At 32.9% G+C, this 12775-nt stretch overlaps 2 protein-coding genes and 1 pseudogene across 2 annotated transcripts; 1 reads left to right on the forward strand and 2 right to left on the reverse strand.

Moving 5' to 3' along the window:
• Nucleotides 1-1501: 1501 nt before the first annotated feature.
• LOC132644663 (F-box/kelch-repeat protein At3g18720-like) lies at nucleotides 1502-2224 on the reverse strand. The gene has a single exon (XM_060361265.1). It carries the CDS (start codon nucleotides 2222-2224, stop codon nucleotides 1502-1504), a length of 723 nt encoding a protein of 240 aa, XP_060217248.1.
• A 410-nt stretch (nucleotides 2225-2634) lies between these two features.
• LOC132600210 (eukaryotic translation initiation factor 6-2-like) lies at nucleotides 2635-3366 on the reverse strand (annotated as a pseudogene).
• Nucleotides 3367-6874: 3508 nt separating this feature from the next.
• On the forward strand, nucleotides 6875-12507 carry LOC132598920 (probable zinc metallopeptidase EGY3, chloroplastic). The gene is made up of 6 exons (XM_060312071.1): nucleotides 6875-7569; nucleotides 8179-8376; nucleotides 8882-9106; nucleotides 10381-10619; nucleotides 11596-11750; nucleotides 11876-12507. The coding sequence occupies exons 1-6, from the start codon at nucleotides 6973-6975 to the stop codon at nucleotides 12229-12231; spliced, it is 1770 nt and encodes a 589-aa protein (XP_060168054.1). The 5' UTR covers nucleotides 6875-6972; the 3' UTR covers nucleotides 12232-12507.
• Nucleotides 12508-12775: the final 268 nt, after the last annotated feature.

Genomic DNA, 12775 nt, shown 5'->3' on the forward strand with positions numbered 1-12775 from the left:
GCGCTTCCAAGTTTTCTCTCTCTTTAATTGTGTACTTCAATTATTCGTTATGAAGTAAATATAATTAACATTTCAAACCACAAGGTAGCTAAATGTTATAATGACAAACATGGTAGAGATCTTTGAAATTACCCTATTTATTTTCTTGTTTGCTCTTAACTTTTATTACTCCCTCCATCCCAATTTATATGAGGATATTTGACTTGGCACGCAGCATAATAATGAAAGAAAGACTTTCGAAATTTGTGATCCAAAATAAGCCATATAAATTTGCTTGGCTAGAAAAGTATTTCATTAAGGGTAAACTAGAAGTTTAAAGTTAAATTTTTACTAAATTATAAATGTTTTATTTTTTTGGGACTGATCAAAAAGGAAAGTGTAAATAAATTGGGACGGGGGAGTATGTGTATTAATTATAAAAAGTATTAAAAAATGAACAAAGAGTTTTTTTGTACTTTTAGTTACAAGTGTTTGTATTAGTCGGTGACATTAGTTTCATAACTTTTTAAGCATTTTAAAAGGACCTCAAAATATTTTAAAATTACCAAAATAGATATTGCATCCTAAGTAATAAAGAAATATAGTAGAAGTAAAAATGAGGCACATGAAAAGTCACAGTACATATTCTCTCCTGCAAAAAGTTAGTCAAAGAGGTCATATTACCAAAAAGGGCGTGAAAGCCCCTTTATTTATGTGTAGTACCCTCTAGTAAATGAAGCAATATAGGATAAAAACATGGGCGAATTTGGAAGAGAAAACTTTTAGTTGGCAAGCCCAGTTATAATCTAACCAAGGACGACAAAACCTGTTAGATTAGCCCTTATATATATATATATATATATATAGTAATATGGAGCTGACTATAGTCCAAATTGCTGAACAATCTACTTTGGGTTAAATCTTGACTCCCAATGGGCCTATTATTTTTTTTTTTCAAAATAGAAGATTTCACTTTTGATTTTTTTTTTCCGCAAGAAGATTTAACTTTTGATCAGCACTTGCAACTGTGTTAAGGATTAGATGAAGCTACTTTTTAGTACTAATTGAGTACTAGTAGTAGTTATTCACTGCTAAGATTTAGTGTTACTTTTTCCTTATCCTTCTCTGAAATACTTCACTTGCAATATCAGAAACTTATTGGATCTTAAAATTGGCTAGTTGTTGAGATCATTGCTAGGGTTGATTAGAAATATGTGACAATAAATTTAACTTCTCAAAGTGGACATGAAGATTTTCTATTATATCTAGCAAAACATAAGAAACAGCTTTCAATCTACAAGTCATCCGTGAAAAGAAACAAATAGAATTACAATTGTGCTTCGTCAAGAGATAGTAGCCAGTTCACAGCGGATCCAAACACGATTTAAAAGCTCTTTATGGTGCCTTTTATGTGTGCTGTTGTCTTTCAATACTTTGAATGTGTCAGCTTCCAATGAGTAGTAAATATAATCGTTAGAGGAGTTGAAACTGGAGAAAAAAAGAGCATCGTCCAAACCTACGTTCATGCCACCAACAACAATGATGAGGCTTCGCTAATGAAAAGAAGCCAGTTTTTGACTTCTTTTACTAGTTTAACACTTTCGTACTCTCCAAACTTTAGTTCATAAACACGAACGTTATGCTCTCGCGTCACAATTACTGAATATAGCACAATTTGATCCCGTAAAACTAAAAAATGACGGTGAGCACCAGAAATACGAGGTGAATATAGTGGACAAATTTGATGGATAACCCAGTAAGGGTTTCCATCTTCTAAGAAGCCAAATGCACCCACATCACCAGTACAGTCGCCTATGACACAAAATTCTTCACCAAAATAGACAGGACTAGAACATGAAAGTGCAAAAGGTACCTCATTGTCCATTATCATACTAGTCCAATTATCATCCCCTGCTTTCAAATATGAAATTCTAACTTGATACTCGTTTAAACAAGCAATACCAAAGATCACCCAAGCAGAAGAATTAGCTGGAGTAGCTGAGAATGACAGTGTATCACAGAAATAGTCCTCTGTTCTTCGTGGGAGATGGATTATTTGCTTACTAGAAGGCGAAGGCTCAAGTAAGAAGAGAGATTTTCCCCTAGAAACGAGAAGCCAACCATCTTTTGCATACCGAATTTCACACCCTAGTAAGTCGTCGTTGCTCATATAACAGTTCAAATTTCTAAAGGGATTATAGAACGTGCACAAACCATCTTTTTGGTTTAGGGATAGAAGCCTCATGGAGTCTATTACATTAAATAATTACACTTCACGTTAATGATTTTGGAGATTGAACATTGTACATTGACCGGAGAAAATTGGAACTGAGTACTAATAATCTTACTTCTATGCTACAAGATGAATCCAGTAATTAACTTGATAATTGTGAGCTGAATATGGTTGTATTAGCTTAAATAACATCAACATGCATCTTCAAGCCTGGAAGTTTTTCCTTATAATTTTATTTTATACTTCAAATACTACTTATTTCTTTTTGGATAAATTTACTACGTCAATTATAAAACACTTTAAATTAACCATAGATCAGTGCATAATCAGGTAAAACCGTTTAACCTTAAGACACATAAAATTGAAGTAGTAGCTCAAATCTTTCACATAAAACTCGGTACATGCAATGTAAACTAAATAACTCAAACAAGAATGTCGATCAAAGATTTCCCCGTCTCATCAGCACTGGATTGAGCCTCTCTCAACTTAAATATGTTGTCGATAACAGACAACTCTGTTGCTGTAGTGTCTGAGCCACAAAACGCTGCCCAGTCGTTGACAATCATTCCAGCAGCTATCACTTCACTACCGCTGTTCACGGTTCCTGGTGCCAGAGGAACCTGAAGGAGATTTTAAAGCTCATCCACGTCTGCAATAGATGTATGAGGATGTACCAAGCCTCCCAAGTTTGAGAAAGTACAATAACTTCCAACAAGAATATTCCCTGCTATTGTTTTCCTGAAAACTTCTACACCAAGAACATCAGCAATCATCTCTTCAGTTTCCTTGTCAATATCTGTATGTGCAAGAGCAACATAATCATTGCATGCTATGCAGTTTCCAAGGGCAGATAAACGCTCTTCAATGCGATGAACCACAACTCCATCAGGCAGACTATTCCGCAAGTGCTGAAGTTCTTGATCTGTAGTAGTGTGAGGCAAGAGAAGGCCATTTTTGTTTCCAACACAGAGTCTTCCAATTATCCTTGTTCCTCCAATGGAGGTTTTGATCAGTGGAAAAATTTCGGGTAATGCATACTCAAACACGCTATAGAAGTTTTCAGAACCCCCAATAGCAACCAAACAGTATGCATTGGTCAGCTTTGAAAAAACTCCAACTTCACATGAATTCTCAAATTGAACCCTGGTAGCCATTGCATGCAATGTTTAGGGTTTTGCAGAGGACTCGGCGGCTGAAAGTTTGTTTAGCTGATTATTATAGACTTCAAATACACTTTGATTGTAATTTTTATGTGATTTTTTAATCACATCAAAATAGAAAAATTATAAGCCGCCTTAAACTTTCTGTGCACATGAAAACTTAGAATTAACACTATCACATGGTCCTAGACTCCTAGTATATTCCGTTTATACTCCATAAATTTATTGTTAGTGAATTTAGATTAAATTAAGTCTAACAAAAAAGAAATCGACAAAAAAATGGAATTTCAGAACTTTCTTAATGATTTTTATGTATTAAAATTTGAAAACCCGAGAAGAATTCAGATTTGCTGATTTCCTAACATTAGCACAGATACAAGGAACTAAAGGTTCTTATTAATTAAAAAGGTTATAAATTCTCAATAGTTAAACTGGTTGTTATTTAACTTTATTATTCCCTCCGGATCAAAAGTGCTCACTTAGTTTTTTTTTTGTTTTTGTCAAAAAAAGTGTCTACTTATCAAATCAAGAAAAAATTAATCTTATTTTTCCAAATTTGCCCCTATGAAGTGCTATTTGATCAAATCTCATTACCTATTTAATTACGGGTAGTTTAGTCAAATTACTTATTTTTTTAGGAGTTAGTATTTTCTTAAAGGGTATGCAAATAGCTAAGTGGACACTCTTTTCTATCCAGAGGGGAGTACTAACGAGTATGTAATTCAGTTTAAATATGATTAAAATAATTATGACAAAAAAAAATAGACAAAAACTTAGAAATAAATGCTTTGGGAACGATTAATTAAAAGGTTCATAAATTGTAGGAAATTTAAAGGGGAAAATCTGGATTCTTATTATTTTTTCCATGATTTAAAATATGTGCGGCAAATTCATTATTACATATATAGAAGTCCATAAAACTAATTCATTTATCATGAACTTATTGTTATCTAAATAGGCGTTTGGACATGCGATTTCATGTCATGGTTGAAATCCCAAAGCATTCAAAATGCACGATTTGAGATTTCAAATCATGGTTTCAAAAAATTTAAATGTAAAACTTGACTCATAAGTTTACATTTTATAAAAGAAGACCCATAAATTGGTAGATATTTTTAACAATTATTTCCACCAATCATTTGTCAACCCCATTAACTTCTAGCAACCTTTATTTATATTCTAAGTTCTACCAAGTCATAGTTACATTACTATTCATGTTAAATTTTTGTCTTTATTGAACTAAAATTTGATCAATCGATGTTGTATTTTTTAGAAAAGCCTTCTAGTAGCATATTAATTTTGTTATGAATTATGACTTGCTCATTTAGTAAGATTGTATAAGAAGTGGGAAAGTTTTGATAGTTTTCACAACTTGTGGTGTTTTTATGTCTATAAGAAGAAAAACAACTTAGTAAATTCAAATTGCACGTCCAAATATGATTTCATCTCATGATTTCAAATCATGTCCAAACGGCTCGTAAATGAGTTTAAGAAAGGTTATAGTAGTAATTCTACATACAATTTTTTTTTTTGGGTGAACCTATATACAAAATTTAAACAACGACAAAAACGTAAAATTGAAAATCTTTATATGCGTATGGAGATTTTATACTCTAATAATAGTATAGATTATATCAATTCTAACTACTCCTATAATTTATGAAAATATTATTAAAAGTAAATTGAATCCTAGTTTTACTTCTAACCATTATTTTTAGTATTATTATAATCTACAGTATATATATCATTAAATGTTTAGGGTTTAGTCACTTTTAACTCAGACACGGCCACCTGTCTCTCCTCTCGTCCTTGCCTTTCATAATTTTTTAAGTAGTATTTTCTTTGTTTCAATTTATTAATATTCATTCATTTTTAATCCATACTTGTCTTATACACTATAATAAATTTAAAAAGAAAAAATCCTTCTTTATGCCCATCAAATACAATCACCTATAAATTGATAACGAATCAGTTTCTCGTTTTTTGTTTTGACTTGGAGGAATTATATCAGAATCCAATTTCGTATTATCCAATATGATTGTGGAGTCAATTCCTCAAATGGTTATTAAATTTGTAAAAAAATCCTATTAAAGTAACTTTTGATATTTTTTGGTCAATAAGGTCATCAAACTATTCCCTAGTTTCCAATAAAGTAAAACAATCCATTTTTGGACATAATCCCCTTAACCCATTTTTAAATTACAAAATTCATTATCTAGGCATAATTTTCCGGTACTTCGAAATTCTTGTTCAAATAATATTTCATGTTTTAATAATAAAAAATCAAAGTATTATTTCAAGTTATTATAAGAATAAAACAATATCACAATTCAAACTTTAAGTACACTACCAGATTTTCTTTGTTATATCAACTTCTTTTGAACTATTTTAATATTTTTCTATTGCTCAAAGCAGGAAATTAAATATTTCACTGAATGAAAGTGCTTGGACATAATTGAAACACATGAGACGTTATATAGATGCGTGATGCATGTATAATATTTGGATAAATTTTCTCAAAGAAAAAATCATGTTGGATAACTACTTCGTAAAAATGAAAACATTTTTAGAATTAGTTGTATATATGCTTTCTAAAAATATAAAATATTTATATTAATAATCCACTTATTTGTAGTAGTTAAATAAAATCAAAATATTACAAGTTCATCTCCAAGAAAATAAAAATAGTAAATACTTTTTTTTTTATAATCAAAAATTTTATATATCAGGAAAAATTATTTATAATCAATTAAAAAATCTATAGTTAACCGTCATGCTTAACTCTACGATCATTCAACTATATCCTTTTATTTTCTACTTTAGACACAATTTTGCAATATTCTAAAATGTTTGTTTGAATTAATATTTTTCACATTTTGAAAATAAAATAAAACTATTCAATTGGGTTATATAATTTTAAAATAAGTCATAGGGTCTCATATCCAAAAATGAAATGTTTTACCTTTTTGAAAATATAGACATAATTTGATGATTTTATTATTTAAAAAAATTTAAAAATTACTTTAGTAGAATTTTTCTACGAGTCCAATGAACTTAAGATAAATTTATAGCCTGTTTGGCCAAGCTTCTAAAAATAATTTATTTTCAAAAGTACTTTTCAAAATCAGTTTGTGTTTGACCAATTAATTTAAAAAGTACTTTTGAGCAGTAATTAGTGTTTGACCAAGTTTTTAAAAAGTGCTTCTATGTGTATTTTTCTCAAAAGTACTTTTCAAAAAAGTGCTTTTGGGCAAAAGCTACTTTTTTAGCTTCTGAAAAACTGCTTCTGCTATTCCCCAAAAATACTTATTTTCTTCTAAAAACTTGACCAAACACCTCATTTTTTTTAAAATAAGCATTTATTGAAAAAATTTACTTTTCGGGGAAAAATAAGCTTCACTGAACAAGCTATTACTATGTGGTCGTGGGGTATCAAGTTTTCAATCACCTTTGTCAGTTCCTGGAGAACAGATAGCACCTGTACTTGTTCTCCAACTTTCTAGACATCTCTCTGACAATTCCTATCGAGAATCTCCTCTTCCTTAAAATGGCTTCCACTATGTTTCCTCTTCACTTCAGAACATTCTTCATCACCTTAGCATGGCAACTCTTTGTACTACTTCATCATCGTCATCTTCTTTTTCTTCTTCTTGGTCCCTCAAAAACAGCCCCAACTCCCATTACCTACCTTCTATTTCTTCAATTTTCAAATACTCCTCACTTTGCCCAAAACCCCACTTCTCATTTTCACTATATTCCACTTACAACCCAAAAAGATTGAATCTTTATGTTCCTTCTAAAAAAAGATTAGATTTTTATGTTAAAGCTGTGGAAAAAGAAGATGAGAATGAATCTTCTTCTGTGGCTGTAGCTTCAGAAGAAAATGATTCTCCAAAGAAAGAGGAGCATATTCATGAGGGTGAGTCTGAGTTAGAGAGGATAGAGAGGGAGAAACAACAAGAAATGGATTGGAAGACTGATGAGGAATTCAAGAATTTTATGGGGAATCCTTCAATTGAGGCTGCTATAAAGCTTGAGAAAAAGAGAGCTGACAGGAAGCTTAAAGAGCTTGATAGTGAAACAAGTAGCAACCCACTTGTGGGGTTCTTTAAGAATTTGGTTCGTGGTAGTTTGTCCAGAGAGAAAGAGAGGTTGGAAAAAGCAGAAGAGGCTTTTGTAGCTCTTGATCTTAACAAGGTAATGTTCTATTCAAATAGTGTAATGCAATCCTTTCTTTTCTTGGGGCTTTGATGCATAAAAGTTAGTAAGTTCAGAGTGGGGGCGGCCTAATTTATATATACATTTTTAGAAATACTTTTGCATATGTATATATGGTTAGCAGTTGTTGAATAATATGAGTCTAAGATGAACTTAAATGGAGCGGCTTATTCAGTGAGGAATATATAATCGACCCAAACTTGTTGACTGTTGAGGTTTAGTTGTTCTTGTATACTCCCCCTGTCCCAATTTATGTGACACCATTAGGAATTTTTAATTTTGACTGTGAATTTGAACATGGAATCTTTTTAAGTTTTTTTGAACAAAAATTACATAATTTGAAACTACTTAAAAGGTGCTATAACTATAATTGACGATTCAAAATATTTAAAAGTCAATAGGTAAAATTGCAGTAAAAAAACTCGTTTTGAATCTGAAATCAGAGAGGTACCACATAAATTGGGGCGGTGGGAGTACATGGTTAGCAGTTTTTGCTCTGCTGTTATGTTGTACTTGCTGATAGTTACTTCATTGTCTTAGAGACAAATTTTTGGTGTATCTGATGTTTGTATAAATTTTCTATCGCAGCTAAGGAATTGTTTTGGCTTTGATACTTTCTTCGCGACTGATGTGAGGAGATTTGGAGATGGGGGAATTTTCATTGGAAACTTAAGGAGGCCTATTGATGAAGTAATACCCAAATTGGAGAAGAAGTTATCAGATGCTGCTGGAAGGGAGGTCATCTTGTGGTTTATGGAGGAAAAGAAGGATGATATTGTAAAGCAGGTACGCTTTAGCTGTTCAAAAGAGATATTTTTATTTTTTCGTTATGCCTTACTAGATTAAGGTTTCTGCGGATGGACTACATTATGGTTAGTTGAGGATGTTTGCTACTTGGTTTAAGGAAGTTGTTAGCCGGAGATTTGCAACTATTGCGCCATATATAACTCCAAAATTTCACTTTAGTGCTTTTGATTTTTAACATGTTGTATTTGATCGTGGAGAAAACATCAACATTTGGAAGGAGGACAGTGATGTAGGTGAAGAGTTAAACCTAATGGAGTCCAGAAAAATGGAAACGAAAAGGTGTATTTGATGTGTTAGAAGAGTGCTTCTCTGTAATGAACCTCCTAAATAATTCCATTCATTGCAGTATATATTCTTTCATGAAATTTATTTATTTGCGTGAGGTAAAAGATTACTTTGTGTCATTTCAGATGTTTATAGTAAATATTTCATTTGGTTGCCGGTGTAAATGACAAATAATGCCGATGATCTTTTGTCGTCTCAGGCTTGCGTGGTACAACCGAAGTCGGAGATTGATCTTCAATTTGAGTCAACCAAATTAAGTACCCCGTGGGGTTATGTCAGTGCGGTAGCTTTGGCCGTAACAACTTTTGGCACTATCACTTTGACCAGTGGTTTCTTCCTTAAGCCTGATGCTACGATTGATGATTACTTGGCCAACGTTGTACCTCTTTTTGGTGGCTTCTTGACCATTTTGGGTGTTTCAGAGGTATGAATTGTATTTCTCCATTAAATCGTGCGAGTTGATGGCTAAATCTCATGAAAGCTTAAAATCAAATCTCAAATTTGCTTTTTGTGAATGTCAGAAATTTGTACTATATTTGGTTTCTAAGAAATTCTTGTTGGCCATGTAAACTTTTGACCTTTAGATACACCCAAGCATAAAGTAGTGTAAGTTACTTGGTGCCCTTCGTATTATCGGATTGACATGATGTGTTGTGAGGAGTGTCAGAACTTTTATATTATAGACATTTTATATGCTGAACATGAAAAACTGGTTTATTATAAAAATGGCTGATTATACATATCTAAAAGACGATGCAACTTAACCACTTAGCATTCTAGACCATATTCTTTAAGTTGGTCGGAATATGATGCCATGAACTACTGAACTAGTGGACTTTATAATTTAACATAAATTTTGTTGCTATAGGTATTAACAGGGATGCTTCTGAGTATTTATAAGTATCCATTTTATCCATATTCCTCGCTGTCCCCTATCCAGGTGTAGAACCCTACCTGTGGTTTTGACCTATCAGTATGAGCATCATTTTACTTTGGTTTCTGAGCCTATGATAAGCAGTTTGTTTGATACGATTCAATTTCCTTGTATGTAATATTAGTTGTGTGATGGGTACCAGAAGCAGGTTGTAAAGCTCCAATGACGAAACTATAACACCCTGTCCTCAATGATAATTGCACATTGAAATACTGCGTGTCCTATTTCAATGATAAATGTTTCCCCATGCTGGGGAACTTGTCATCGCATTAAAAACTGTGCGTCCTGTTTTGACTTGGGATAAGTATAACAGAATTAGTTTTAAACGTCTATTAGTAAAAGGAGAATTGGTGGGCCATAAGAATTACCATTTGATTGTTAGAACAATCAGGAAAGGGAGAAAAAGAAAGGGTTTATTGACTAAGTTAACAGACAACAGTGGGTGTATGTAACTTCTGTGCTAAGTGACATCAAGAGTTTCGTTTTTGACAATTAATGGAGTGCAAATGAAAACTGGGATGTAAAAGGATGGGATGAAATTTTTGGGAGCTTGTATGCCGTAAAATGTCAAGTAAGTTGAAAAATTATCATGACACTCGAAAGAAAATATTAGTTAGCTTGAAAGCATTGCATCTTTATATTTCCGAGCTTGTAGCCTTTACAACTTCCTCCTATGATGTAATTGCTTTATTATCTTGATGAACGACAAATTTCCGATGCCGCTGTTTTGCTTAATAATTGCTATGTTTCTTGATGCATGGCAGATAACCACAAGACTAACTGCTGCGCGCTATGGTGTCAAACTTAGTCCATCTTTTCTTGTTCCATCCAGTTGGACTGGGTGCCTGGGTGTCATGAATAACTATGAATCCCTGCTACCAAATAAGAAGGCTTTATTTGATATTCCAGTTGCTCGTACAGCAAGTGCCTATTTGACATCACTAATTCTTGCAGTTGCTGCTTTTGTGGCTGATGGAAGCTTTAATGGAGGCGACAATGCACTGTAAGTGATTAATATTGTCCTCCCTTAAAATGGTGCATTGCACTAGAGTAATTTCTGTCTCATATACACTTAAATATCCGATGCAATTTTTGCTTTTTCCCTTCTTATTTTGACCGACATGATTTAGACTGTGGTTCTGAAAACAAAAATTCCTCTGGAACACTTGTATCAATTTGTCTGAATGTGTGTGTATTCAAGTCATCGGTATTCTAGGTAAAGGTTTCCCATCATTCTTTTGCCCAGTGGCGGACCTAGTAAGAGCCCAGGGGGTTCATCCCTTCGGCGAAAAATTGCACTGTATATACAAGGTGAAAATTATTTTTTATGTATATATAGTAGACGTTGAACCCCCTTAGCTTCTTCATTTATGGTTTCTTTATATTTTTGAACTCCCTTGGCATAAATCCTGGCTCCGCCACTGCTTTTGCCACCATGGAATAACTAACATGCACAAACAGCTTGATGGCTCAAACTTTTTGATGCTTTATGTGTCCTTTACAATTAATGAAAAAAAAAAAATTGCAGAATTGACATGACTTACGAGCAAAATTTGATATGCCATTTCGAGAAATTTTCAAGTGTATCATACTTGTCTCCTTTCCGTCTAACCTCATCAGCGTGAATTTTATTAAGGGATTTTTTTCATTTTTGGCCCGGTGGCCGAAATTAATTACGGGCGCTAGCCAAAATATACAAAATCTATACACTGATTATGTATATTATATGTATATTGATGTTTATTTTGTGTATCCGCTATGTATATTATACTTAATATACCCAACAGTATGTATATTATACTTAATATACACAACCTATACATTTTCTGGCTATTATTCTTTGAGAAGTCCAAAAATGTAATTTTATTCTTTTGAGAAGTCCAAAAATGTAATTATCCCTTTTATTAATTTGATTGCCCTGTTTCCTCTGCAGTCTTTTCTATATTACTTCTGCTTATTGTTCTCTCTTCTTTTTTCAGGTACATAAGACCTCAGTTCTTTTATAACAATCCTTTGTTCTCCTTCATTCAATATGTTGTCGGGCCATATACTGATGATCTTGGGAATGTGCTGCCTTATGCCGTTGAAGGTGTGGGAGTTCCTGTTGATCCCCTTGCTTTTGCTGGTCTTTTAGGTCAGTTTCTCAAAATTTGTTCTTTTGTGCTGACTTCATACAGTAATTTATGGTGTGACCTCAAAGCATTTTGATTACATTTGGCTGTGTTCCTAAAACATAAATATTGTCGTCCCTTCATACAGGTATGGTTGTTACGTCGTTGAACCTCTTACCATGTGGAAGACTAGAAGGTGGGCGCATCGCACAAGCTATGTTTGGCAGGAGCACTGCTACTTTGTTATCTTTCGCGACTTCCCTGTTGCTAGGGATAGGTGGTCTAAGCGGAAGCGTGCTATGTCTAGCATGGGGACTCTTTGCAACCTTCTTCCGCGGGGGAGAGGAAGTCCCTGCACAAGACGAGATCACCCCTCTTGGAAATGAGAGATTTGCTTGGGGTTGTGTACTCTTCTTGATGTGTTTCCTAACCCTTTTCCCCAACGTTGGTGGCACATTCTCCAGCTCATTTTTTGGTGCTCCATACTTCCGCGGTGATCTGTGATCAAGAATTAGTGTATATACTTATAGGAATACTAGTTCCTGCAAGCCTAGGCTCAGGTCAAGGTAAAGAGTACTCATAAAAGTTTTAATTAGAAAAATATAATTTGTGTTGCGTTCTCTTCTGGCACAAGTCCTTTAATATGGTTGCTTCTTAATTATGTATTACTATAAATTATTTAAGTTGGTTCACAATTGGATAACTCTACTAAAAGAATTGTTTATGAGAATATAATTGTACATTGAAAATGCATTTTAGTATTTTATGAATTTGTTAACATACGAGTATAATTTTTAGTTTAAGATAAAAATAGATGTTTGGTATATATTAATTAGCCGTTCGTAATCTCATTGGCCTGTGGTAGTACAATACGATGATTAAAGCCTAGGTCTAAATACATCTATACACACTATATTTATTCTTTCATTGAGAGACTTAGCAAACTTAATTATAAATAAATATTAAAAAAAAATTGACTCTTTTAACTTATTTTAATAGATGCTATTTCTAATTAAATCATAAAAAAAAATGTTAAAAATATCAAAAA

Source organism: Lycium barbarum, chromosome 6, assembly GCF_019175385.1.
Source record: "Lycium barbarum isolate Lr01 chromosome 6, ASM1917538v2, whole genome shotgun sequence".
Lineage (NCBI taxonomy): Eukaryota > Viridiplantae > Streptophyta > Magnoliopsida > Solanales > Solanaceae > Lycium > Lycium barbarum.

Coding starts and splice junctions, on each gene's coding strand:
- LOC132644663 (XM_060361265.1), bottom strand. CDS start 2,224: ATGAGGCTTCTATCCCTAAACCAAAAAGATGGTTTGTGCACGTTCTAT.
- LOC132598920 (XM_060312071.1), top strand. CDS start 6,973: ATGGCAACTCTTTGTACTACTTCATCATCGTCATCTTCTTTTTCTTCT. Junction 7,570..8,178: donor TAGCTCTTGATCTTAACAAG/GTAATGTTCTAT, acceptor TTTCTATCGCAG/CTAAGGAATTGTTTTGGCTT. Junction 8,377..8,881: donor AGGATGATATTGTAAAGCAG/GTACGCTTTAGC, acceptor TTGTCGTCTCAG/GCTTGCGTGGTACAACCGAA.